General features: G+C 41.4%; 1 protein-coding gene across 12 annotated transcripts in view; it reads left to right on the top strand.

Moving 5' to 3' along the window:
• Positions 1-24,580, top strand: part of LOC120319950 (ephrin type-A receptor 5-like) — a 518,483-nt gene that overhangs the window by 15,735 nt on the left and 478,168 nt on the right. For all 12 annotated transcript variants that reach the window (XM_039369333.1, XM_039369340.1, XM_039369337.1 and 9 more), the window contains 2 exons: positions 13,288-13,417; positions 15,502-16,230. In XM_039369333.1, the coding sequence (XP_039225267.1) occupies positions 13,288-13,417; positions 15,502-16,230 (859 nt within the window). The remainder of the gene's footprint in view (positions 1-13,287; positions 13,418-15,501; positions 16,231-24,580) is intronic.

Raw genomic sequence — 24,580 nt, 5'->3', positions numbered from 1 at the left:
CTGAGAGTTCTGTTGAGATAATTACTAAAAATGAAGACTCTTTGATCCAGCTATCAGCTGGCATTCAGTCAGACTGAGGCATGCCTCAGTGCCCCACACAAATGCTGAGGCTACCTTTGCTGTTGCTGATGATGATCCCAGAGTCTCGCAAAACATGCCTAATTCTTGGTCAAATGCATCTAATAACAAACAGTATCTAGCTTCTGATGACAACATCACACATCATAACTATCTTCCAACAAGTGCCCCTACTGAGAACATGAACTGACAATATGAAGACCAGTGCAGGAAAAACACTTTAAACATTATGGCATGGAATTATTGCTGGGGAGGTATCGATTTAGAGGCCTTAATTACTCTGATCCTGTGATAGATAAGGATATCATTTTGGTGCCAGAGAGTTGGATTGTTGATGATCTCCTGCTTAATGGCTATTATTCGTATAAGCTAGAAGCAAGGCCAGGCAGAGGCCCAGGGAGACTGAAAGGAGGGCTGGGTATATTTATTCCTACCAACTTGTGAGCAGAGCCCACACTTATTGCCCCTTTAAAATATATGGCAATGGTCCTTCTCCTCAAGTTGGACTCGGTCCTGCTTTTAATAATTAATGTTTATCTCCTTCCATTGCTAACAAAAACTGAAACCCCTGCTGTATGGATGGAGTTGGAACACTAGGTTAGTAAACTCCTCATTGAATGCCAGGATCCCACTACAGGGGAGACTTCAGTGCTAGATTGGGACCAGATGATTACATATTATTTATGAAATACCATGAATACCCACCATCAGAGGTTCCCATACAAACCAGCACCTCCCTCACATGACTCTCTAAAGTAATAGAGAGCAAATTTTGCTGGCCTCTGTCTTGCAAAGCTGGTGAATAAACTTAATTTTTCTCCAGCACTGGAGATGGATAATCCACGCAGTGGGTTGAGACTGTATTCCTGGCCAATCAGATCAGTCAGCCAAAGTTGCCACGCCCTGTCCTGGACCATGATTCTCCAGTCTTGACTAATCTAGCCACACAGAAAGACATACAACTTTGGCTCCTGGGCAGGTATAGTTCCTTTCCATTGGGGGGGATTTTCTTCTAGTAGCTGAAATTGCTTAGTTTAAAAGTTAATTAGAGATAATTTAATTCAATTTAATTGATTACTCAAAAATTTCCTGGCTAAATTGTAAGACTCAGGAAGTCAGATTCCCTACAGGGGAAACCACCCTCACTTAAAAGGGGGAAATCCCTAACTCCCCTCCCTAACCCAAACCCCAACCACCTTCCCACCCGCAGCCGGCAGCCGCCTTAAACAAACGGGGAGGCTCGTGCAACCCCTCGCGTTAAAAAGAAAGAAAGAAAGACAGAAAGGCAAGCAATTAGCGAGGGGAGCGGAGGACAAAGGGGACACATGCTGGGAGGGAGATTGATTAAGGGAAACAGCTGGCGTGCGAAGGAGCAGTCTCTTTCACTCACCAGGCTGCTCAGGATTTTTAAACGAGGCGCCATTGTCTGCACAGCTGGGAGCACGCGCGGCTCTTTGTTACAACCGCACGTGGCACAGGCAGCCTTTTTAGCACAGGCGCAATAATCTCCTGCTCCTTTTAACACATGCGCAGTAGTCTCCTGGCAGCGGCGGCCATATTTTTGTCCAAACGGGATCTAAGGCTCCCTGAGAAGCCTAGGTTCAGCCGCTGGAGTGAATTAATAGGCAAGCAGTACTGGGGTACTAAAGCATCTATTATTCATTCAGAGACATTCAAATCAGACACATAGCTGCTGGTTCCAGGACTTGGTGTCTTCAATCTAAAGTAAATAAGAACCTTTCATAACTAACTGTGTTTAGTTGCCTTTGGCTCCTTCCGGACTTCGGGTCCCCCATTAGTGGCCCGTACGCTTCTGGATTTAGTGGTGGGTTCCAGGCATCCCCAGTCGCGTGCCTGTCCTTATCCACCATAGTCAAGCCGAGTTCCAGGCATTCCCATTAGTGTGCCTGTTCTTATCCATGCACAGTGACTAACTCTGACAATTTTGCAGAGTCTGCTCCTGAGTTCCAGACGCCCCCAGTAGTGCGCCTGTCCTTACTCAAAGTTGGAGCTCTCCTACTACCTGGGTCCCCCCTATCGCGGCCCGGCGTTAGTGGAGAATGGAGGAAGCAATCATTCCCTCCACTGGAGCCCCGCCTTCATCCTCTGGAGCACCCGCTTCAGAGGATTCGGAATCCTCTGCAGCCCCTAGAAAGGCTGCAAGGAAGTCATCAAAGAAGGCTGACAAACAGGCAATCAGAAGACACCAAGCCCTAGAAAAAGAGTTCGACAGAGCCCAGAAAAGGGCCAGAATTGAAAATAGGCAGAATGGGGGGATAGGTCCTGATCTACCGCTGGGTCTCCCTTCATCCCCACGGGCCATTTGGTCATTAGGGAACTCATCACAGTCCCAAACAGAGGGTGGGATAGGCGAATTCTCATCGCTCTCCCGATCCCCCTCCCCACGGAGGTTACAGGAAACCCCGAGGACCATGCTAACCACAGCACCTGCAGGGTCGCAGGCAATGGTTACTCCTCCTGCATTGACGGGGGATCTGCTAGCTACCCTAATAGCACAGGCAGTGGACCGTGCATTTGAGGCCAGGGCTCAAACTTCCAAAGCCAAGCCTCTAGGACTTAGAACGAGGCATCGGGAGGAAATGGAGGACCATCAGGACCTCTCCTCCTTCTCAGACTCGTCGGTCTCTGAGGAAGCTTACCTGGACCAGCCAGGTACGTCACAAGGGATTCAAATGTCTGAGGAAGAGGAGGACACCTCACCTCAAGGGCCGTCCTTCAGCGGCCTGTTTAACCCTTCTCTTTTTGTTACCATTCTGCGCAAGGCTGAGGCCACAGCCCATCTGGGGCATGGGACACCAGCGGAGCCTGTCACAGTTGACACGGAGGCTGAGCCGACGTTCGCCGAAAAGGTAACCACTCAACACCGCATACCATGCCCGACCATGTTCCTAAACACAATAAGGAAACAGTGGGCAGCGCCAACCTCCCTACCGCTTCCTAGCAATGCGGAGAGGAAGCTATTTAACGTAGCAAGGGAGCTAGAGGGAACATTGGAGGTGCCGGTGGTGGACGAACCCATAGGTCCCCTGATATCGGACACGGCCATATCAGGAGATTTTGCTGAGGCTCTTAAAGCCGAGGACCGAAAGAGTGAGTCCAACTACAGGAGAACGCACCAGGCAATAGCTTGGGCTACCAGGGCGACTACCTCCGCGTCCTTTTTCACCAGAGCCACACTTTGTTGGCTCCGTGAGTTACAGGGCCGGGTTCCCATGGAGGATATACGCACTCACCAGGAACTCAGCAAAATGGTAGCGGCCACGGAATATGCGTCGGACGCAACACTTTTAGCGACCAGGTTTTCAGCCAAGGCAATGGCGGCAAACAACACGAGCAGGCGCATCCTCTGGCTAAAGAACTGGCAGGCGGATACCAAATCCAAGTGGAAATTGGCTTCGGCTCCGTACCAAGGGGCAAAGCTGTTTGGTGAGGCACTAACGCCATACCTGACAGAGAACAAGGACAAGCGCAAGGTCCTTAAACACATGCTTAAAAGGCAGGACAAGAGACCCGGCTCCTGGGGAAGGAAACAATCCTTTCGTACGGAAGCTAGGGTCAACTACTTTCAAAATTCCCAAGGATAGGGAAAGACAGGGGGACAGACAGAATACAAGACATAGGCAAACGCAGGGAAGACGGCCCTTTCGGGTTAACAACCGCCCCTTCCGCCGTACCAGATGACTTCCACCCAGACCTTCCCATAGGGGGCAGACTAGCAGGGTTTGCTCCCCAGTGGGAAGAGACCACCACGGACGTATGGGTCAGGAACACCATACGTCATGGTCTATCTCTAGAATTTCTCTCAAAGCCCCCGAACTGCTTCCGCCCGTGCCCCTGTCCCACAAACCCAACAAAGAGAAGGCTCATGAACGAGGCCGTTCAGCACCTTCTAAACATACGGGCCGTAGAGCCGGTGCCTATGAACCAGAGAGACCAGGGGTTTTATTCTATCCTCTTCGTGGTCCCAAAACCCTCGGGGGGTTGGAGAGCCATTCTGGATTTAAAAAGGCTAAATTTCTACATAAAATACCGCAAATTCAAAATGCAGACACTACGCTCCATCCTTGGAAGCGTAAGGAAAGGGGATTTTCTGGCATCGATCGACCTCACGGAGGCATACTTGCACATCCCTATCTCTCTGGCTCACCGCCGCTTTCTACGGTTTGCCTACAGGGGGCACCATTTTCAATACAGGGCACTTCCATTCGGCCTGTCATCAGCGCCCAGGGTGTTCACCAAGATTCTGGCGGTTCTGGCAGCACACCTAAGAAACGTACCAGTCAGAGTCCAGTGCTACCTGGACGATATTCTAATCCAGTCATCGTCCGCCCAGCAGTCTCGGGCGGACCTAAAGTTAGTGATAAAACTGCTGCAGGACCACGGCTTCTCGGTGAACTTTCCAAAGAGCCATCTAACCCCAACTACGAGAATACTCCATCTGGGAGCGGTCATAGACACAAAGGAGTGCAAGGTGTACCTATCACAGGAACGCCTCAGCAGCATAAAGAAAGCCGTAAAACAGGTAAGCCGCGGTCAGTCAGTGACGCTGGTCTGCCTCTCCCAGCTGCTAGGGAAGATGATATCGACCATAGCAATAGTTCCTTGGGCAAGGCTGCACTCAAGAGAACTGCAGTGGTTCATGCTCCCGTTTCAGAGACAGCAAATCAGTGCATCCCGGAAGAGGGTAGGCATACCTCTGAGAGTACGACACTCCCTCAGGTGGTGGCTATCTCCAGCTCTCCTCAGGGGGTCCCCCTTCAGGGAACCAGACAGAGTAGTAGTCACAACAGATGCGAGCTTATTCGGCTGGGGAGGCCACTTGGGGACCAAGTGGACACAGGGCCGCTGGTCAGCGGTGGATCTCCAACACAACATAAACTGGCTCGAGCTGTGGGCTATTCACCTAGCGTTAAGGCATTTTCACAGCAGCATAAAAGGCAGGCACGTACTGGTCCTGACGGACAACGTAACAGCCAAGGCCCACATAAACCATCAGGGGGGCACACACTCTCGCTCGCTCTCGGCCGAGGCAGAACAAAATCTGGCCTCCATAAAGGCCGACCACATATCGGGGGAGGCAAACATCCAAGCAGATCTGTTGAGCAGATCAACAATAGATCACTCGGAGTGGCAACTACACCCGAGGATCTTCAGGGAGATCTGTCACCGCTTCGGGCTTCCCCAGGTGGACCTTTTTGCCTCTCCTTCCAATGCCCACCTAACTCGCTTCTTCTCCCGATTCCCATCCAGGGGAGCAGAGCAGACGGACGCGTTACGGAGCCCATGGCCAAGGGGACTCCTGTACGCGTTTCCACCCTTACCTCTCCTTCCGGCGGTAGTACGCAAGATTCTGCGGGAAAGGGCCGAGGTAATCCTTGTGGCCCCTTATTGGCCAAGGAGACCTTGGTTCGCAGACTTGAGGAGTCTCTCCCGCACGAATCCATGGCGGATTCCTCCGGAGAGGATCTCCCTCAAGCAGGGGGAGATCTCCCACCCAGAGCCACAATGGCTACAACTAGCCGTCTGGCTCTTGAACGGTCAATTTTAGCCAAGGGGGCTTGCTCACAGGGTGTAATTAGGGTCATACAGGCATCAAGGCGCCCCTCCACGAACCGTATCTACGAGGCCACGTGGAGAAGCTTCCAATCATGGTGCTCTAAACAGGAATTGTTACTCGAAGGGATCACAATTCCCAAGATCCTAGAATTTTTACTAGATGGCCTAGAGAGGGACCTCTCGCCAAACACGCTGCGCAGGCAAATCGCCGCCATCTCAACTATACTTTCTGCCAGCCCCGGTGAATCCTTGGGCAAGCATCCCTTAATACGATCCTTCCTCAAGGGGGCTGCGAACATCAGACCGCAACCGTGCACAGGTATCCATCGTGGGAACTACCACGAGTACTACAAGCTCTTACCAGAGCGCCCTTCGAACCACTCAAAACATGTGACATTCGCTACCTGACCCATAAGGTAGCATTCTTAGTAGCTATCACGTCAGCTCGACGGATATCCGAGTTAGCTTCTCTCTCAACGAGGAAGGACCTGTGTCATTTTCACAGGGACAAGGTAGTCCTAAGAATAGACCCTTCATTCATTCCAAAGGGCAACTCCTTTTTTCACAGATCACAGGAAATAGTCCTACCAGACTTCTGTCCAAACCCAGCTCATCCCCTGGAGCAACAATGGCACACCTTGGACGTACGAAGGGCACTAAGAGATTACATTTCGCGCACAGCGGAATTCTGACGCTCGGAAGCGCTTTTCATATCCTTCCACCCTGCTACTAGGGGCCGGAAGGTCTCATCCTCTACCATCGGTAGGTGGATTAGGGCATGATCACTGGGGCATACCAGGCGGAGTCCTTGCAAGTCTCCAAGCATATCACGGCCCACTCCACAAGGAGTGCTGCCACCTCAGCAGCATGGGCCATGCAGGCTCCTATTGAAGAGGTATGCAGGGCAGCTACTTGGGCCTCGCCCTCTCCATTCATTCGCCATTACAAAATCGACAAGTACTCCTCTGCAGAGGCCTCCTTCGGTAGGAGGGTTCTCCAGCAGGTTCTAGACCAAAGTTACACACGGGACCAGTCTATTCCCCAACCCAAGGGACAATAGGCTTTGGTATGTCCCACTGCGTGGATTATCCATCTCCAGTGCTGGAGAAGGGGCGTTGACTTACCTGAACGCCTTTTCTCAGCACGGAGATGGATAATCCACACCCACCCTTATAGACTAGGATAATAGGGTATATTTAGTGGAGCCAAAACGTCTTACTGTCAGTCAATGGCTGCTCTCGAGTCAAGACTGGAGAATCATGGTCCAGGACAGGGCGTGGCAACTTTGGCTGACTGATCTGATTGGCCAGGAATACAGTCTCAACCCACTGCGTGGATTATCCATGTCCGTGCTGAGAAAAGGCGTTCAGGTAAGTCAACGCCCCTTTCATATCCAATGGCCAGCGACCATCCCAGCGAGTTTACATTTTTAGTAGGTACCAAAACTAGCACCATTGATTATATCCGAACTTCCATGGATTTACTACATTATATAGAACATTTTGAAGTTCCTTACCTAGAAAGTGATCATTTACCACTGTGTATACACACAAAGCCCCTTATTTGGCAGATGTCCTCCAGGGACTGATTTATTCCTGCAATTTCTCCAGCAGGCCTAACGATGTCAGGTCAAAGGGACCCAACAACTTGACTAAAAGGTGAGGAGAGCCCTATCAGAGGACAATTTTCAAAAAAATTTGTTCAGCCTTTATATCAGCCAACCATACTCAAGAGAGTGGTGAGGATGGCTGAAAAAATTATTGGCAGTTCCCTCCCTTCCATTCAGGACATAGCACACAAGCGTTGCTTGAGCAGGGTCCGTAAGATTGTCTAGGACACTACACGTCCTCTTCACAACCTGTTTTCCTTGTTACCTTCTGGGAGGAGGCTTTGTGGTGTCCAAATTAGAACATCTAGATTCAGTCACAGCTTTGTTCCATACAGTATTAACCTTGTGAACTCTAAAGCTTCCTCCTTCCATTATGTATTCAAGATGGACAGAGATTAATATTTATATGTTGCTTATATGTAAGTGTGTAGGTCTATACATATGTTGTATATAGTATGTTTAAATGTATATTATGTATGTGTACCCTTTGAGAGCAAGCAACTAAATTTCATTTTGAATGTGTACCATTGTGCTCACAGTAAAAAATGTCAATAAATTCTATCTATCTATCTATCTATCTATCTATCTATCTATCTATCTATCTAAACAATATAAAAACATAATTCATAAGCTACAACTACTACTAGCACATGACCGAAACTTCTCAGATAATAGGCCCTGCATCCCCTTAAAACCATGGTTTTACAAGGATCATGTAAGAGCCAAAAAAGCTCTTATCTTGGTATATAAGATATACAAAAGTGAGATTGGAAATGGCAATAAAACAACTGTAAAACATCTCCTCACTTTCAAAAAACAATTTAAGCAATTGATTGCACTTAAGTAGAGACATGGTACAACGTGTCTCTGGGAACAGCTTATTGAGGCAGCAAAACAAAAGAATTTTTCTCTATTCTGGTATCTAATAGCTTGCCATTCAGACAGAATTTATACCCCATTAGACTGCCATATACCTCCTACAACCTGGGAATTTCACTTTCAAAGAATGTATGACGATCCCTCCAGTGAGAGAATAAGGTATACAATGAAGGATTTACCTGAGTGGCTGAAATTCAAAGTCTGAATTAAATCTTTCATTGGCCAACTCAGGACTCGGAAGACCGCTGAGCTAACTTCATTTCTGCTGAACTATTAAAGAACAATATGGAGGGGTGGATAGTCCTGGTGATGGTATTCACCTATATTGACTTCACTGGCTATATCCTAGAGGATGAGGTCTTGGCAATTGTCCTAATTTTTTAAAAAGGAAAGAGAGATGATCCTGCCAATTACAGACCAATAACTCTGTTAAATACAATCAGCAAACTACGCCAAACACCTCCAAGATAAGGAGTGGTTGGATTCTGAGAACTTGATTCATGAAGAACAAGCCAGGTTTAGAGTGGGGAGAGGCTGCATAGATCAGTGCTCAGTTCTCCATCATTTGATTGAAAATATGTATCAAATAGATCTGTATCATTATATGCTGCCTTTATACATTTCAAGGCAGTTTTTGATATAGTTACCAGGACTAAGCTATGGGCGAAGCTGGAAGTTGCTCCAGTTGATCACAGGCTTCTCCATCAGTTGCGTGCCTTACATACTAAAACATCCCTCAAGGATCCCTCTCAAGGTTGGTTAAAACTCAAAAGGCGGTTAAACAGAAGTGCATTTTGGCCCCCTTGATTTTCAACTTTTATATAAATGACATGGTAAAATGGTTAAATCAAATTACCATCCCTGAAAAATAGATGATCGAATTATCACTCTGCTGCTCTATGCAGATAATGCTGTGATATTCTCCAGGACACCAATAGACCTTAAAAGAGCCTTGAGAGCTCTTGTCCAGTATTGTAATTACAATAAACTGGACATAAATTACGAGACAACAAAGGTTATAGCCTTTGCAAATAGGCTAAAACTCTACTCATGGTATCTTAATTGTCATATTAAAGAGCAGGTAACCACCTTTAAGTACCTAGGGGGTGGTCATCCATGCCACTGGTTCAAGAAAAACACATGGTGACTTCCGGCTTGGCATCGCGGTGCCGTGAATGCAGGAAGACGGGCTCTGTCTTTCGCGTCTGAATTTATTCCACTGGGGGACCCTGGAAAGGATTGAAAGTTGCCCCGTAGAGGCGACGAGCAAGGAGGGGACCCCTGTTTGATCACAGGAGGGTGTTGGCCCTTCCGTTTGATCCGGGGAAGCCCTCCAAACTGGCGGGGAATGACCGGCCATACCAATATGGCTGGTCACTAAGCTGCTGACAGCCAAAGTCAAAAGTACCACCAAGCAACTTTCAAGCAAAGCGGATGAAACTTGGTAAGACCAGATCCTCTCTTTAAGATTCTAAGTTTTCTTTCCTGTAAAAACTGCCCTAAGCATTTTTCCCCCTGTGAGGAGAGAGAGAAGGGAATTTTTACTCCACCCTCTAAGAAAAGTGGTGACTAACTACCCAGGGGAAACAGAGCAACTATAAGAATAATTTTAATCTAAATGGATGTATATTCTTTTGAAACTTGGGGACTGAAAGTGTTCTTTTTCTTATTGGAGACTTTTGTTTTTATTTTAAAAAATAAGACTTGAAAAACAACCATATAAGTTTTGGACTTAAAAAGCTTAAAACGGCATTGAAGACATCTTGTGGCAAATTATGGTATTACAATTTGTTATTGCCTAAAAGAGACTTAGCTTGAAGCCCAGACTTCAGATAAATTTTGTTTCACCTTGACAGTTACCACCTTTAAAAAACCCAGCTGCAAAGAAGGGATTTCAAGCTTATCTGGCTTGTTGTAACATGAGATTTATACTAAAGACTTATGTACGCTATTGAACTATTAACCCAGTCATCATGTTGCTTTTTAAATATTCAATTGTAAAATGAGAAAATCAATAAAATATTATTTAAAAAAAAAGAAAAACACATGGCGAATATGCGGCTGCCTCTGGCCAAAAATCAACAAACGCCATCCTCAAATTTTTCTGCACAAAGGGTTCCTGCTGCAATTAAGCTCTTTCTGGCCAAGATGCTAGCACAGCTTCTTTACCGGACCTTGCTTGGATCCTCAGCTTCGTGTTTCACATCAATGGTAAGAGTTCTATCCAAATTCATTAGAGTAATTCTCCAGATGCCGCGTGTGTCTCAAATGCACTTCTGTGCCTGGGGACAGGCTTGATAAAAGTCAAAGCAAGAATCTGTATAGCTTCTTTAAATCTCTGGCTAAAGATTCATTTCTTTCCGGAAGGCCTTGCTCCATTAACCCTCCAAGACAATTTCTCTTCATCATGGATCAAGGCCGTTGAGTCCAACCTTTCCAAACTAGGCTTCTCTCTGGCTCCAGACTCTATTAGATATGTTGTTACTCCTGCCAGTTACCTTAGCCAGTTCGAGTCAGCAAACCACTGGAAAGCATTTTCGCTCTCATGTGTTTCCATCGGCTGTCTTGTACAACAAGTATAAAAAGATACCACTGACTGAAAGACTGCTCCTGTGGCTCAGGAGAGGTGGAGACTGTTGGACGCATACTCCTTTGATTCTCTTTCTATAGATATATTTGAAAAAATAATTGATAGGTATTCTGGCCATTCTGAGCCTTTTTACATAGTGGCTGCCTAAGGACAAACAGACTGTGATTACCGCACAGATGGCTAGAGTGTGCAGCAGCACTGGGGATTTGTCGGAAACGTGATTAATCCACCATAGCTATTTTACACAACTAATGTAACAAACTCATATATATGTGTGTGTGTGTGTGTGTGTGTGTGTGTATGTATATGTATGTGTGTGTGTGTATGTATGTATATATCCTCTGCTCGACCGCGACCGGGTTATCATAATGTGCCTGGCAGTGTCCTCAAGGGGGGATTCATCCTCATTCTCATCATCCTCGTTAGACTTTATTATATTCTGTTTTCCCTCCGGTTCCTCAAGCCCCACTCCATCTCCATTCCATCCCAAAAAGAGTCTGCTCCCGGCAGGTCATGACAAACCTAGCTGCGGTTGTCCGCTGAAGTTAGTCTGTTGTCGGTTAGCTGGTAATCGCATGTCCGGGAGGGAGGAGCTGTCAATTGAGGCTCCATTGGTGTAATTACGCAGGGAGGGAGGCCGGGTGGTATTTTTTTGATTACAGTTTTTTGATTGGGTCCCCTCCACACGTTAGTACAGTTGCTGGCACTCCACATTTTCAGAACTTGATGCGCTGCACACAAGTCTACGCGCCAATTGTTGGACTCCATTCCTGAAAACCATGCCTCTTTCAGTAGGCGACCTCCTTTTGTTGTGTCGTTGGCCAAGATTTGGCCTCCCTCCCTGCGTAATTACACTGATGAGAACGAGGATGAATCCCCCCCCCGAGGACACTGCCAGGCACATTATGATAACCCGGTCGCGGTCGAGCAGAGGAAGGCACCCCCCTCTGACATTCTCAACACAAAGCTGCGCAGTGAAACAGCGACTGCAATTAAAGGGGAAGAGCCCCGTACGGAGTGAGAATGGAGAATTGGGGATGAGTGGGAATGGTGCTTACCGACAATGGACGGAACAACAAGGCGCTGACAATGGGACGATGGCAGAAAACATCCTGAGTATGCACAAGGGAGAGAGCGTGAAAACGAACAATAGATCATTCAGGAGAACTCATGGGAAGGAGGAGGGGAGGAGGAATAGCATGGGCTGTGATTATGAGCCTGCGTTACAACCCCGAGGGATAGATAAACAAGATCAAAATGGTCTTGGGGTTTGCAGGGATATTGGAAGCGATTTAAATAATTGCCCACCCCCACTCCCTAAGGGAAGCCGTGTGTGGGATGGTGGGGGAATTATGAGCAGGGGAGGAGAAAAGATTCTGACCCGCAACCTGACCAACCCTGAAATAGCTAACGGAGTAATGTATGACAGAATGCAAATTAGCAATGGAAAGAGGATAGGTGCTGATGTGGGGTGTGTGCTTGGGACTCAATTCGATCAGCTAGGGCTGATGACACACTCCAGGAGCCGGAAATAGGCATTAAACAATTGTATATAAGACTTCCCCCGGCATTTGCCTTTTAACCCTGACGATGTCAAATGTATTTGATGAAAGCTTGGTGGATTAAATTCTATTTTGGGATAGAGTATGTAGGTCTCTAAGACCACACATTGCTCCTCGAAGTACGAAGCTGAAAACACCAGCCTGAAGATGACGAATGGGACTTCATCGAAACGTCGCCAAGACACTTCCAATTTTACATGGGAGAAAACCCGAATAACCAAAGACAGACAGACAGACAGACATACATACATACATACATACATACATACATACATATATATTAAACGACTACAGGCCCCACAGTTTAAGGACTGATATTATAGTATAGTTAGGGCATGTGTAACTGAGAGACTGGATGCCAAATTGTGATTTTAATATAGATTTTATCTGTTTATTATTTTACTTTAGAACTTTTAACTAGATATTCATTGAGTGTTTTTATTTTGGGTCTCTGATCTTTGACTATAATAAACTTGCATTTGAACTTGACACTGTCTTCCAGTATTTGAGCATCTGTCACCAAGCAGAGGGGATTGACTTATTCTCTAGGGCACCTGAGAGCAGGACAAGAAGTAATGGGTGGAAGCTTCTCAAAATGAGGTCCAACCTAGAAGTAAGGAGAAGTTTTCTGTCAGCGATTAATCAATAGATTAGCTTGCCTCCAGAGATTGTGGGTGCTCCATCAATGGAGGTTTTCAAGAATAGACTGGACAACCATTTGAGTAGAATGGTATAAGGTTCCTGCCTTAAGCAGCAGGTAAGACTAAAAGATCCCTAGGGTTCTTTCCAAGCTTATGATGCTATGTTTCCATATGTATCATAAGAAAGCTATGGTTTTAAGTTAGATTGTAAGAAAATAAATCTGTCCTAAGAAAAATGTACCAATAAATTTGTCAGTTATAATTTAAGGTAATACCAGCAGAAGATTGGTTTTCTTATCTCAAAAAGAATGATAATGTTGCATGTATTTCTCTGTCTTATCCATAAAATAGGCAACAAGATCTCAGAAGAAATTCAGGAAAACGATATTGAGGTGTTGTCCTTAGGATCATCAATCCTTCCTGTAGAAGATGGAGGAGAAGAAAAAGGAGAAAGAAAAGGAGAGAAATCATGTGCAAACCAGTAAATTATTTCATATGACTGTTGAATATTTCATGAAAGTATTTTATTCATGTCCAAGTTAGTGTAGATCAGTGGTTCTCAACCTTTCTACTGCCGTGACCCCATAATACAGTTCCCCATGTTATGGTGACCCCCAAGTGGGTGTGGCCACCAATAAGAGGGAGGAGGACAGCTAGGGAAAAGGGAAAAAAATGGCCGACAGCATGGTTTGGCGACCCCCGTGAAATGGTCATTCGACCCCAAATGGGGTCCCGACCCACAGGTTGAGAACCACTGGTGTAGATAAATGATCAATTGTTGAGAGAAAATTGTTTTTTCCCATGTTTTGGTAATTAAGGTGGGATGAGCCTGGGTCCATGCCTTTATCACACTAAGTATCTTACAAAATTATAGGAGGTGGGTGATAATTAGTACATTTCCCAAAGGACTTGAGAAAATACTATATGTACATAGTTTTTCTTTAAGAATTTAAAACAGTTCTTAAGAACATTTGGAAAATCCTGAATGAATTATTTAATTCTCTTCCCATGCAGATTGTGCTTTAATGAAGAGGGATATTATTTATCAGCAACTCTAGGGCAGGGGTCTCCTTTCTGGGTTGGTGGCCCAATTGGAAAGGGAGGGGCAGGCACTTTATGCGTGTATGCACATGCACACAAATGTAATTGCATGCGTATACGTGTGAATGGGGCCGCGAGCATGCGTGCTCTGTAAATGTGGTTGCTAGCGCGCCAAGGCTAACACCAGTGCAAGAGTCGTGTTGAGGCTAGCCCTGAGGCTAGCAGAGGCACGAAGGTCACACCGATGCTAAACCTGGCGCAAGAGTCACACCAAGGGTTGCGCCAAGGCTAGCGCTGGCACAAGGGTTGCATCAAGGCTAGCACAGGGGCGAGAGTCACGTGAAGGGTCGCACTGGCACAAAGTTCGCGCTGAGATTAGCGCAGGAGTGAGGGTTGTGGTAAGGCTAGCACCTGGGCGAGAGTCATGCCAAGGGTTGCACCAAGGCTAGGGTCAGAGCAAGCAAGGGAGAGCGCATGCACATGCGCACACTCTCTGGCCAACCACTTATGTGGCTCAGTGGCAAAATAGTGGGCTGGTAGTGGGCTGTGGCCCATAGGTTAGGGACCTCTGCTCTAGGATCTTTTCTGCAGGAAAAGAAACAGAGGAATTATGTATTGAAGAACCAGCCTCTTAGCAAATAAAAATGTAAGGACTTACAGTGAGGGAAAAAATTATTTGATCACCTGTTGATTTTGCCCACTGACAAAAAAAGATCTGTCTATAATTTTAATGGTAGGTTTATTTTAACAGTGAGAGACAGCAATTGAGAAAACTGCAGAATTGTTAAAATGAGTTGGACTTGTTTGTTGTAGTTTTAAACCAATATTTTGTTTCATGAAAAGAGAATGTGTAGTGTGCAGCTCCTTTCTAGGTAAAAGTCTTGCTATGTTTTTACTTCTGAGTAAGGGGCTTGGGATTGTTGGCACTTTGAAGAAGCCTGGACAAAGTTTTCTGTGTTTATGTGTAAGAGATGCATATTCAGGATTCTATATAATCCATTCTATTAAGTAATTTATCTGTTGCGAGGATAAAGCATAATTTCATCTCAGAAATGTAATAGGTGTGAACCTTTGTTTATTATAAAGCCCTAATTAAAGGCAGCTTTGAATGTTTAATCTTTATCTATCATTATTGTATTTAACCTGCCACTGCATGACTTTATGATCATAATTGTAAAGCATTCACTTAACCAATTCTGTTTATTTTTCTAAGATAAGTCTTAACAAAATATAAAGTCCAGATCTGCTAATACACAGACACACACAGACACACACACACACAGAGAGAGAGAGAGAGAGAGAGAGAGAGAGATTTGAATTTTGCTCTGAAGACTTGAGCTTTGGTGGGTTAAAGTCAACATGTAGGAAGTTTGTGTAACATAATAAAATAGAAAAATGGTTACTAGTGCTAGTTTTCATCAGGAAATATTTTTGTAAAATATCTAAGTTTATTTTGAAAATGAAGTTTCTTAGACTGACCCTTTGTGATGTGTGAGAATCCACTTGCGTGTTTTTCTTCCCTAGAAATTCAGCTACTGTAAAGCCTGAAGAAGAATGTGAATTTTTGATAGAGGAATCTTTTGAGTTGTCTTCTACATCTTGGATTTCAATTTCTCGAAAGAAACAAAAACCACAGAAAAAGAGAACATCTGCATCATTTGAAGGAAACAAGGAAGCTCAGCATAATGAAAGAAGAAAAAATAAAAAGGAATTGGAGAAAAAAATTATGCCAATTCCATTGAAGGAAATCAAGACAACATTATGTAATGTTGGTGAAAGAAGTTTTGATGGATTTCAAAATGCTTCAAGAATTAAACAAGTATTGGCTGTGGAGAATGATAAATCGCAATTGGTTAGGTCTTTTGTTACCACCCAAGAAACAAGGAAGCAGCAGTCATGCCATAATACACTGGTTAAAAAGCCACAGTTACCATCCAAAAAACAATTGGGGACTCAAAAGAAAAAGAAAAGATCCCTTGTTGGACAAATGGAGATGAAGAACAGGCAATTGGTTTCAAAGAAGAGCCTTGAAGGTGATCTTGGAGAGCATCAATTAGATAAAAAGAAGAATCTTCATCCTTTTAAGCTAAGAGCTGAGTTAAAGAGAGCAACACCTCAAAAAGTAAAAGAGACTTCTTTACCAAAGCCTCAGAGTTATGTAGTACATCAAGAGGATTCTTGTGAGCAGCATGTGGCAAAAAAACATTCAAATGTTTCAGTAACACAACAAAACAGTGAAGGATTTTTATCGCAGTAAGTTATGATTGTAAAAGTATGTTTTAATTCTACCTTTTCTTAATGCAATGCAATTTTGTACATTGGGATTATTGATAAACCATGAATACTCAACCCAAGTGGTTTAGACCTCTTCTGAAGTATGGACGCCTTAGATTGCTATGGAGCTTTGATAATTCCCTGAGTACACATACCAATTACTACACTTTGTCCTCTTATTATTTAAAATACTTACATGCTTGTATTCATCCCTAGGAATCCTTAGACATTTTATAATAGTTGTAGACAGTGCTAAAATAAGCTAAATTAAATAAAAGGAGAAATGACTGGAGAATGGTAACAAAAAGGGAATATATAAAATATACCTGAAAAACAGAATTGGAAGGGACCTTGGAGATCTTCTAGTCCAACCCCCTGCTCAAGCAGCAAACCCTATACCATTTCAAGCAAATGGTTGGTTCTCTCCTTGATTAGTTTCCATCCATTGCTTGTTCTGCCTTCGGGTGCTTTGGAGAATAGTTGACCCCCCTCTTCTTTGTGGTAGCCCTTCAGATATTGAAACACTGCTGTCATATCTCCCCTAGTCCTTTTCATTGAACTAAACATACCTAATTCCTACAACTGTTCTTTGTATATTTTGTCCTCCAGTCCCCTAGACATCTTTGTTGCTCTTCTGTGCACTCTTTACACTACAAACATCAGCACTGGATTTGGATTACTGTAATGGGTGCCATTAGAAAAGACCTGTATTCATATTGCAGGCTTTGGAAAACAAAAATATTTTTGAGGTAACCTTCTAGTTAAAGGATTTATAGATTAAGCCTTAAAGATGGCTTGGCCCTAGACTGGCAAGCAGTGCAGTTCTTTTAGCAAGATTTGATATCTATAAGATAAATTATGTCATGTTGTAATCTAGCTGCATCAATTCTAGCTAGCTATATCTTTCAAACCAGTCAGCAATATAAGGCCTTGTTACATGAAAATAGAAGTTGTCCTCGACGTATGACCACAATTGAGCCAAAATTTCTGTTGTTAAACGAGACAGTTGTTAACTGAATCACTGCATTTTTAAAAAAATAATATTTTATTAATTTTCCAATTTTACATTTAAGAAAAGCAATGTGGTGGCTGGGTTAATCAATAGTTCAATAACATACAAAAATCTTTAGTACAAATCTCAAGTTACAACATCAAATATTTCCTCTCTTTTTCCCTTAATATCTACTATCTTGTATTTAAGCTAATACAGTTCTTATTATATCAACTAAGTAAAAACATCATCATTATATTTATCAATAAATTTTAGCTTATACATATCTTAATTACTTTTACATTCAATCTTTATAGAGAATCAATGTCCTGTTATTGATTTTTTCCCAATTTTTAATTTCCCATCAATATTCAAATTTAACATTTGATATTTATAATTTCCAGGCTTTAGGTAACCAAAGTTTCCCTTATCTCAGTTCATAACAGAATCTAATATTCAAAATACACATCTTATCTATTTGAATATAGTCTTTAACTATTTCCCAAAATTTATCTATTTCCCACCATATTAAATCATCTAATTAATAATACAGTATCCTCTTTAATCAATCAAAATCATTATATATGTTGTCTGGTTAATCAATAAATCAAACATTCATAATTTTTTTCCTTTTGGGTCTAATTTTCAAATATTAAACAAATAGAATCCTTATTTTCAACTAGTTTCCAAATATTTTAAATTTAATGACCAAAATCCCCCTTATTTCAACTTCTCTCCTTTTTTATTAAATTTTATTAGGTTTTATATGGGTAGAAAAGGGTTAAGGTTGGGGATAGGGTCGATATGGGTATTAGGTAGGGTTGGATAAAAAGTTAGGGTAGGTACAGTACTCATTCAACGCTTTAACAAGCGGACTATTGTCCAGGTACAAATATTAAATAACAGTAATTAATATAGTATTAAACACTTATAATCACTGAAAATAGCAATAATCATAAAGATAATAGTTAATCAATAAGTCTTATTCAGCCTATTAAGTTTCACATTCCTTTCTCGTTAGCTCGTATTGTTAACCATTGATAGAATTTTTCCCATGTTTTAAAATAAACTGAGTCTTCTTTCTCTTTAATCTCTAACGTTAGTCTGTCCATTTCTGCACATTCTAAGATTTTTGTAATTATAATTTGGTTAGATGGTAAGTTCTCAGTTTTTCAAAATTGGGCAAATGCTATTCTCGCAGCTGTCAGTACATGTAATATTAAATATTCTCTTTTCCATAATTAAGTCCAAATACTCCTAGCAAGAACAATTCTGGTTTAAATTCTATCTGTATTTTGGTCATCTTTTTCAACCATATATGAGTCTTAAACCAAAATTTCTTTGCGTAAGGGCATATCCACCAGAGATGATAGTAAGTGCCTGGTTTTTGTTTACATTTCCAGCAATTATTTGATACATTTTAAAACATTTTCACTAATCAAACTGGTGTCATATGCCATCTATAAAACATTTTATATAAATTTTCTTTGTATGAAACTGCTTTAATAAGTTTAATATTTCTGTCCCAAAGCTTTTGCCAATCTTCTAAGTCTATAGAATATCCAAAAAATTTTGCCCACACTATCATTGTTTTTTTTACTTGTTCTTCTTCCATCTTCCAATTTAAAAGAAATTTATAAAGTTTCTTAATCAAATTTTCATCTGTTTTCAAATGTATTTTATCAAGTTGTATCTGTTCTTTGTAAAATCCCATTGATTTTACATCTTTTTCATATCTTGTTTGGATTTGCAAATACGACCACCATGTTAAGTCAATGCCTTGTTGTTGAAGAACTTTTTTTAAGTTTTCCGTCCTTGTCCAAAATGTCTTTATAAATAACAAGTTTATCATCGTTAATTAAATTTGGGTAAGCAAACGCTTCCATTATTGAAAGCCATTCCGATATTTTAGTATACATTTTGTGTTTCATTCTCTCCCACTCTATAAGCAGTACATTCCTTATAGCATGGTTTTGAAAGTATTTATGTACTTTGTTTCCTGTACCACAGGAACACATGCCAACCCAATTGTAAGTAATGTCCCTCTAGATAAAGAAGTTTTTTATTTCTCAATGTAATTCATTCTTTGAGTAGGATAGCTGCTTCTCTAGTCTGGAAGTCCCAAACCCCTACTATCTTTAGATTCTTGTAACATTTTGGTTTTAATCCGTGCTTTCTTCCCTTGTCATATAAATCTCAATATTGTTACATTTAAATCGTCAAAAAATTTCTTGCCCAGTTTTACAGGGGCTGTTTGAAATAGGAAGAGTAGTTTCGGTAAAATATTCATCTTGACAGTGGCGATTCTTCCTAACAATGACAATTGAAGATTTTTCCACTTTTCCAAATCTATTTTTATTTGTTTCAGCAGTCTTTCATAATTACCTTCTTTTAATGTTGTGTATTTTGATGTTAAATAGATACCTAAATATTTAACTCTTTTAGCTATTTGAAGATTTGTCTTTTTGCAAATTGGGTTTTCTGTTTGTTTGTTAAGTTTTTTGTTAATACCTTAGTCTTTTCCCTATTTATTTTCAGGCCGGCCACTTCTCCAAATTTCTCTATTTTCTGTAGACGTTTAGTAGCTGTTTCTAGTGGCTCCTCCAAGATAAAAACCAAATCATCTGCAAATCCCTGTAATTTGTACTTCTTTTATTTCCAACCCTTTAATTTCCGTATCATGCCTAATGTTTCTAGCCAAGACTTCCAGTGTAAGAATAAATAGCAGAGGCGATAATGGACACCCCTGTCTTGGCCTTTTTTGATGTCAAAACTTTCTGTATAATCTCCATTTAACAATATACTTGCTGTTTGTTTATTATAAATTGCTTGGATTGCATTTGTGAAGTTTTTGTCAAAGTCCATTTCCGTCAGCTGTTGAAACATAAATTGCCAGTTTAAGTTGTCAAACGCTTTTTGTGCATCAAGAAATATCAATATCATCTGTTTCCCTGGGTGGTTTTCATAATATTCCAAAACATTTAAGATAATCCTTAGATTATTCTTTATCTGTCTTTTAGGCAAAAAGCCATTTTGATCTATATGGATAAATTCAATCAAGAATTTCTTCATTCTTTCTGCCATTATTGAAGCAAAGATTTGGTAATCCACATTTAATAACAATATTGGCCTATAGTTTTTTATTTGTGTGGGATCGGTATCTTCTTTAGGTGTCAAGGTAATGTTGGCTTCAGTCCACGAATTAGATATTTTTGTCTCTGAAAAGATTCCATTATAAAATTCCTTCAAAGTCGGACTTATTATATCTTGTAGCGCTACATAAAATTCTGCAGGAAGTCAGTCAGGCCCCAGAGTCTTATCTTTATTCTGCCTTTTTATTGCCTCTGTGATATCCATTGTTGTTATTTTCTCATTTAGTATATGTCGCATATTCTCTGGAACTTTTGGAAGGTCAGCTCTTTTTAAATAGTTCTGTACTGCCTCGTTGGAAGCCAGCTCTGCCTTGTAAAGTGTCTCATAGTAGGCCTTGATAATGTTTTTCATTGCGTCATTGTGGAAATGTACCTCGCCTTTTGAATCTTGTAGCTTATCACTCTTTTTTCTCTTTCTTTCTTCAGTTTATATTCTAGCCATCTTCCCAGTTTGTTAGCGTTTTCAAAAAAAGTTCTGTTTAGATCATTTGATCTGTTGTGCCATTATATCCATCTCAGTTAAGTTTAATTTATGTTTTATTAATTCCATTTGTGTCTTCAACGTCTTCTTTTGTGGATCAGTTCGCAAATCAGATTCCAATTTGCTAAGTTCTTCTTTCAGCGCTGGTGCTGTAATTGTTTCTTTTCTTTGTTCTTTTTTAGCAACATACCTTATGGCCAAACCTCTGAAGTATGCTTTAGCCATATCCCATACATTTTGGAGGGAGGTTTCTTCTTTCTTGTTTATTTTAAAGAAAAATTCCATTTCTTTTGTTGCTGATTGTAGAAATTCTTTTTCTTTCAATATAGATTTATTCAGCGACCATCTTAGTTTTTTCCTGGTTCCTTTCCAAGTCATTTTAATTGGATTGTGGTCTACCCAAATATTAGGTTCTATTTCAACCTCTTGTATTATAGTCTTCAAATCATAAGATGTCTATACCATGTCTATTCTTGACCAGGATTTATGTCTGTTTGACTAAAATGTATATTGTGGTTTTTCTGGATTCATCTCTCTCCTTATGTCTTGTATAAGCAGTTCATCTTTCATTTTTAAAAAGGCCTTAGGTAGGGTATTTCCCCCCTTTTTCCCTTTTTTGTAGCTTTTATTGTCCCATGTTACATCAGCTATTGCATTAAACTCTCACAATATACAAAGGTTTTGGTGGTTTAAGTCCACAAGTTTATTATGTAGTTGCTGATAGAACTGGTCTTGCTTCTCATTGGATGCATATATTGCGACCATCAATATTTGTTTTTGATTCGACTGAATTTCCACTATTAATATTCTCCCCTCTTCATCCGCATAAACTTGTTTTGGATTCAACTTTCTCCTCGACTTGTTTAGACACTCCTGCAACGGTCGTTTCCTCTTGTTTCTTGGATTCAGAGTCGCCTTTTTCTAGAAAAGCTCTGTGGTTGTTAAAAAATTCCGCTGCTTTAAATGGAGAATCCAATCTGTATCTTTTCGAGTCCCAGAAGATTAATAATCCTTCTGGGACCAACCATCTGAAATTCACACCTTTATCAACCATTTTCCTCTTTGGGCTTCTCTTATTCTAGGAATTTGCTTAAGAACTATTCGCTCTTTTTCTTTGTATTTCAGTGGTTGATCTCTTATTGCTCTCAAAATCTCGTCTCATATAGATCTTTTGAGGAATCTTACATGGACTTCCCTGGGCACTCTGTTTCTTCTGGCATAGCTTGAATTAACTCTAAGGACCTGATCTATTTCTTGATTCATTTGGTTCTTTTCCATTCCAAGTAACTCTACAAGTAACTCACTCATCAAATCTAACAAATTCTCCTCCTTTTCTTCTATTACATTTTGGAATCTTAGAAAATATGATGCTCTTTCCATCTCCATCAGAGCGAGGCTATCTTCCAATTCCGCGTTAGAATGCACCAATCTCTAGTTCTCATCTTGCAAGAATTCTAATTTCTGATCAACTTCCACTGACTTATCTTCCATTTTTTGAATTCTTTGTGAGATCATTTTTCAGGTCTTCATAATTTTTATCCTTTTTCAGATCTGCTGCCTGAGCTGCAATTGCTTTTAGTATTCTTTTGTTGAGGTTCCACTCTTTCTTCTTGTAGGAATGTAGTAATTGATTTTTGAGGAACTGGGCTCGCCGAGGTCGAAGTGGGTGCAGAGGAGCCCTTTCTCACCCCTTTGGCCAAATTTGAAGTACTCATCTTCCAATTATTGTGTTATATTATCCACTAGGTGGCCCGATGGCCAATTATAATCCAATACGCTTCTATTACTAGGAGAAGAAGCCAGACGTGGTTCAAAAAGAAAAGAAAAAAAGTAATTCCAATGGGGGGGATAGAAGGGGACCCCAAAAGCATCCAAAAAGAAAGAGCAATCCAGCAAGAGGTAAACAAAATTAGTGATAATGAAAAACTAGAAAAAGGGAGAAAACACTCCCACAAAAAAAGAAAAAAAAGATGTCCAAAAAACAGGGAAGAGTCCAAAAAGGAAAAGGAGAAAAAATAATAGAAAAAGAGAGGAAGTAAGCACCCAAAAAGGGAGAAAAAACAAACTGTAGAAAAAAAATATCCAATTTATAGTCCAGCAAATTCTATTCCGCAACAAGGAGAAAAACCAAAAACAAAAAACAGAGCTCCTTAATGTTCAACTGTTCTTGGAATAAATCTGTATTGTACAGCGAGGGCCAGGCAGAAGAGAACAAATCAAAGAGAGGGAGAAGGAAAAAAAAAGTCTCTTTAAGTAAATCAAAATCAGATAAGAATGTCTGGGCATTCAGTCAAGTGTCTGGGCATTAAGGCAAGTTCCCCAACTGAATAAACAACCACTAGTGAAGAACAAGGGGGGAAAAGCTTTCAATGTAGCTGCAGGAGGAATATTATATCTTTCTCAGGCGTTTAGACAGGAAGAAGAAAAAAAGCCTTAAAAATAAAAGAAGAGGTTTCTGAAGTTTTAGAGAAAGAATATAACTAGAATGACTTTCCCCAGTAAAAATATTGTTTTTCAAAAAGAAAATAAGTTTCCTAAGTTTCTATTAAAAAACTTTAATGTAGTCCAAATTAGTTTTTCTCTTTTGTAGTGCGATGGAGTTTAAACCGCCACTTGTGCGGGAGGGGGAAAAATTCCTCCCTCCTCCTTTCAGGCTTCACACTCTCATTAAAGACAGGCTATTTCAGATAAAATCCACCTTCCAGAGAAAATAAGAGCATATTCTCACCCGGATCAGCTGCTTGCTGTCAAACTCAGCTATTTCTTCGTCTCTGATGATCATCTGTTAATGGCAGATCTCATAAATGCGTTCTGCCTTCTGATGGTTCCAGGGGCTGCTTTGACTATAGCGGGCCAGCTACTGCCGGCCCGTGTTCCTCAAAGATTCATCCTTCAGTGGCCATCTCTCCGGGGTGGCGTTCGGCCCAAACGGACCCATCAGCAGAAGAATATCAGACCCAGGGGATGGGGAGTGGTTTCACTGGGTCTAGACTCAGCAACAACCACCGGAAATCCTCAACTTCTCTCTTTAATCCTCTAATTAGTAATATGAAATCCTCTCTAATAAATCAAAACCCCAATTTTCTTCAGCCTTATTCTGGCTTTCTTTGCCAACTAGAGTTCCATGTCAGTACTTTTAGATCATCAAATAGATCTCCCTCTATTATTATATATATTATTTGAAATAAGAGAGACTATTTAGTTGGCTAGCCCATTTGAATTCATTAAATTGTTTCCCTATTATTCCAATTCCCTGTGATTGTCCTGATATATTTATCTTCCATTTAATCTGTTCTTCTTTCTCAGTTCTTCTGATTTATATAGAAAGTCTTTTCCATTTTCAATGTTGTCACTCCCTTTTCTGGATTTTCCATTAACTGTATCTGTTGGTCAAACTGTATTTGAGTCCTCTGTCTTAGTATGTTATCGTTCCACTTCTTCTGTTATCTTCTGCGTTGTTAGTTCTTCGATTGTAGTCAAAATTTGGGTTTGTGTATCTAGGCTGGCATCTTGTTCTTTTATATTGGGTCTTATTTTGTCACAAGCTGAAAGAATGGTTTCATGTATTACTTTCAAACCTGGAAAGGATCTTTTCCTGGTCTTCATCCATATTCTCTTTAAGATGTGTTAAGCTGAGGACTTTAAAACCAGATGTTAAAAATAATTTTATAACTAGGTATGGGACCTCTATTGCATGTATTTATA

This window comes from Crotalus tigris, unplaced genomic scaffold (genome assembly GCF_016545835.1).
Source record: "Crotalus tigris isolate CLP2741 ecotype Arizona unplaced genomic scaffold, ASM1654583v1 scf7180000021050.780039, whole genome shotgun sequence".
Classification (NCBI taxonomy): domain Eukaryota; kingdom Metazoa; phylum Chordata; class Lepidosauria; order Squamata; family Viperidae; genus Crotalus; species Crotalus tigris.
Note: the sequence above shows the minus strand (reverse complement) of the source record. Positions and strands in the feature narration are given on the sequence as shown.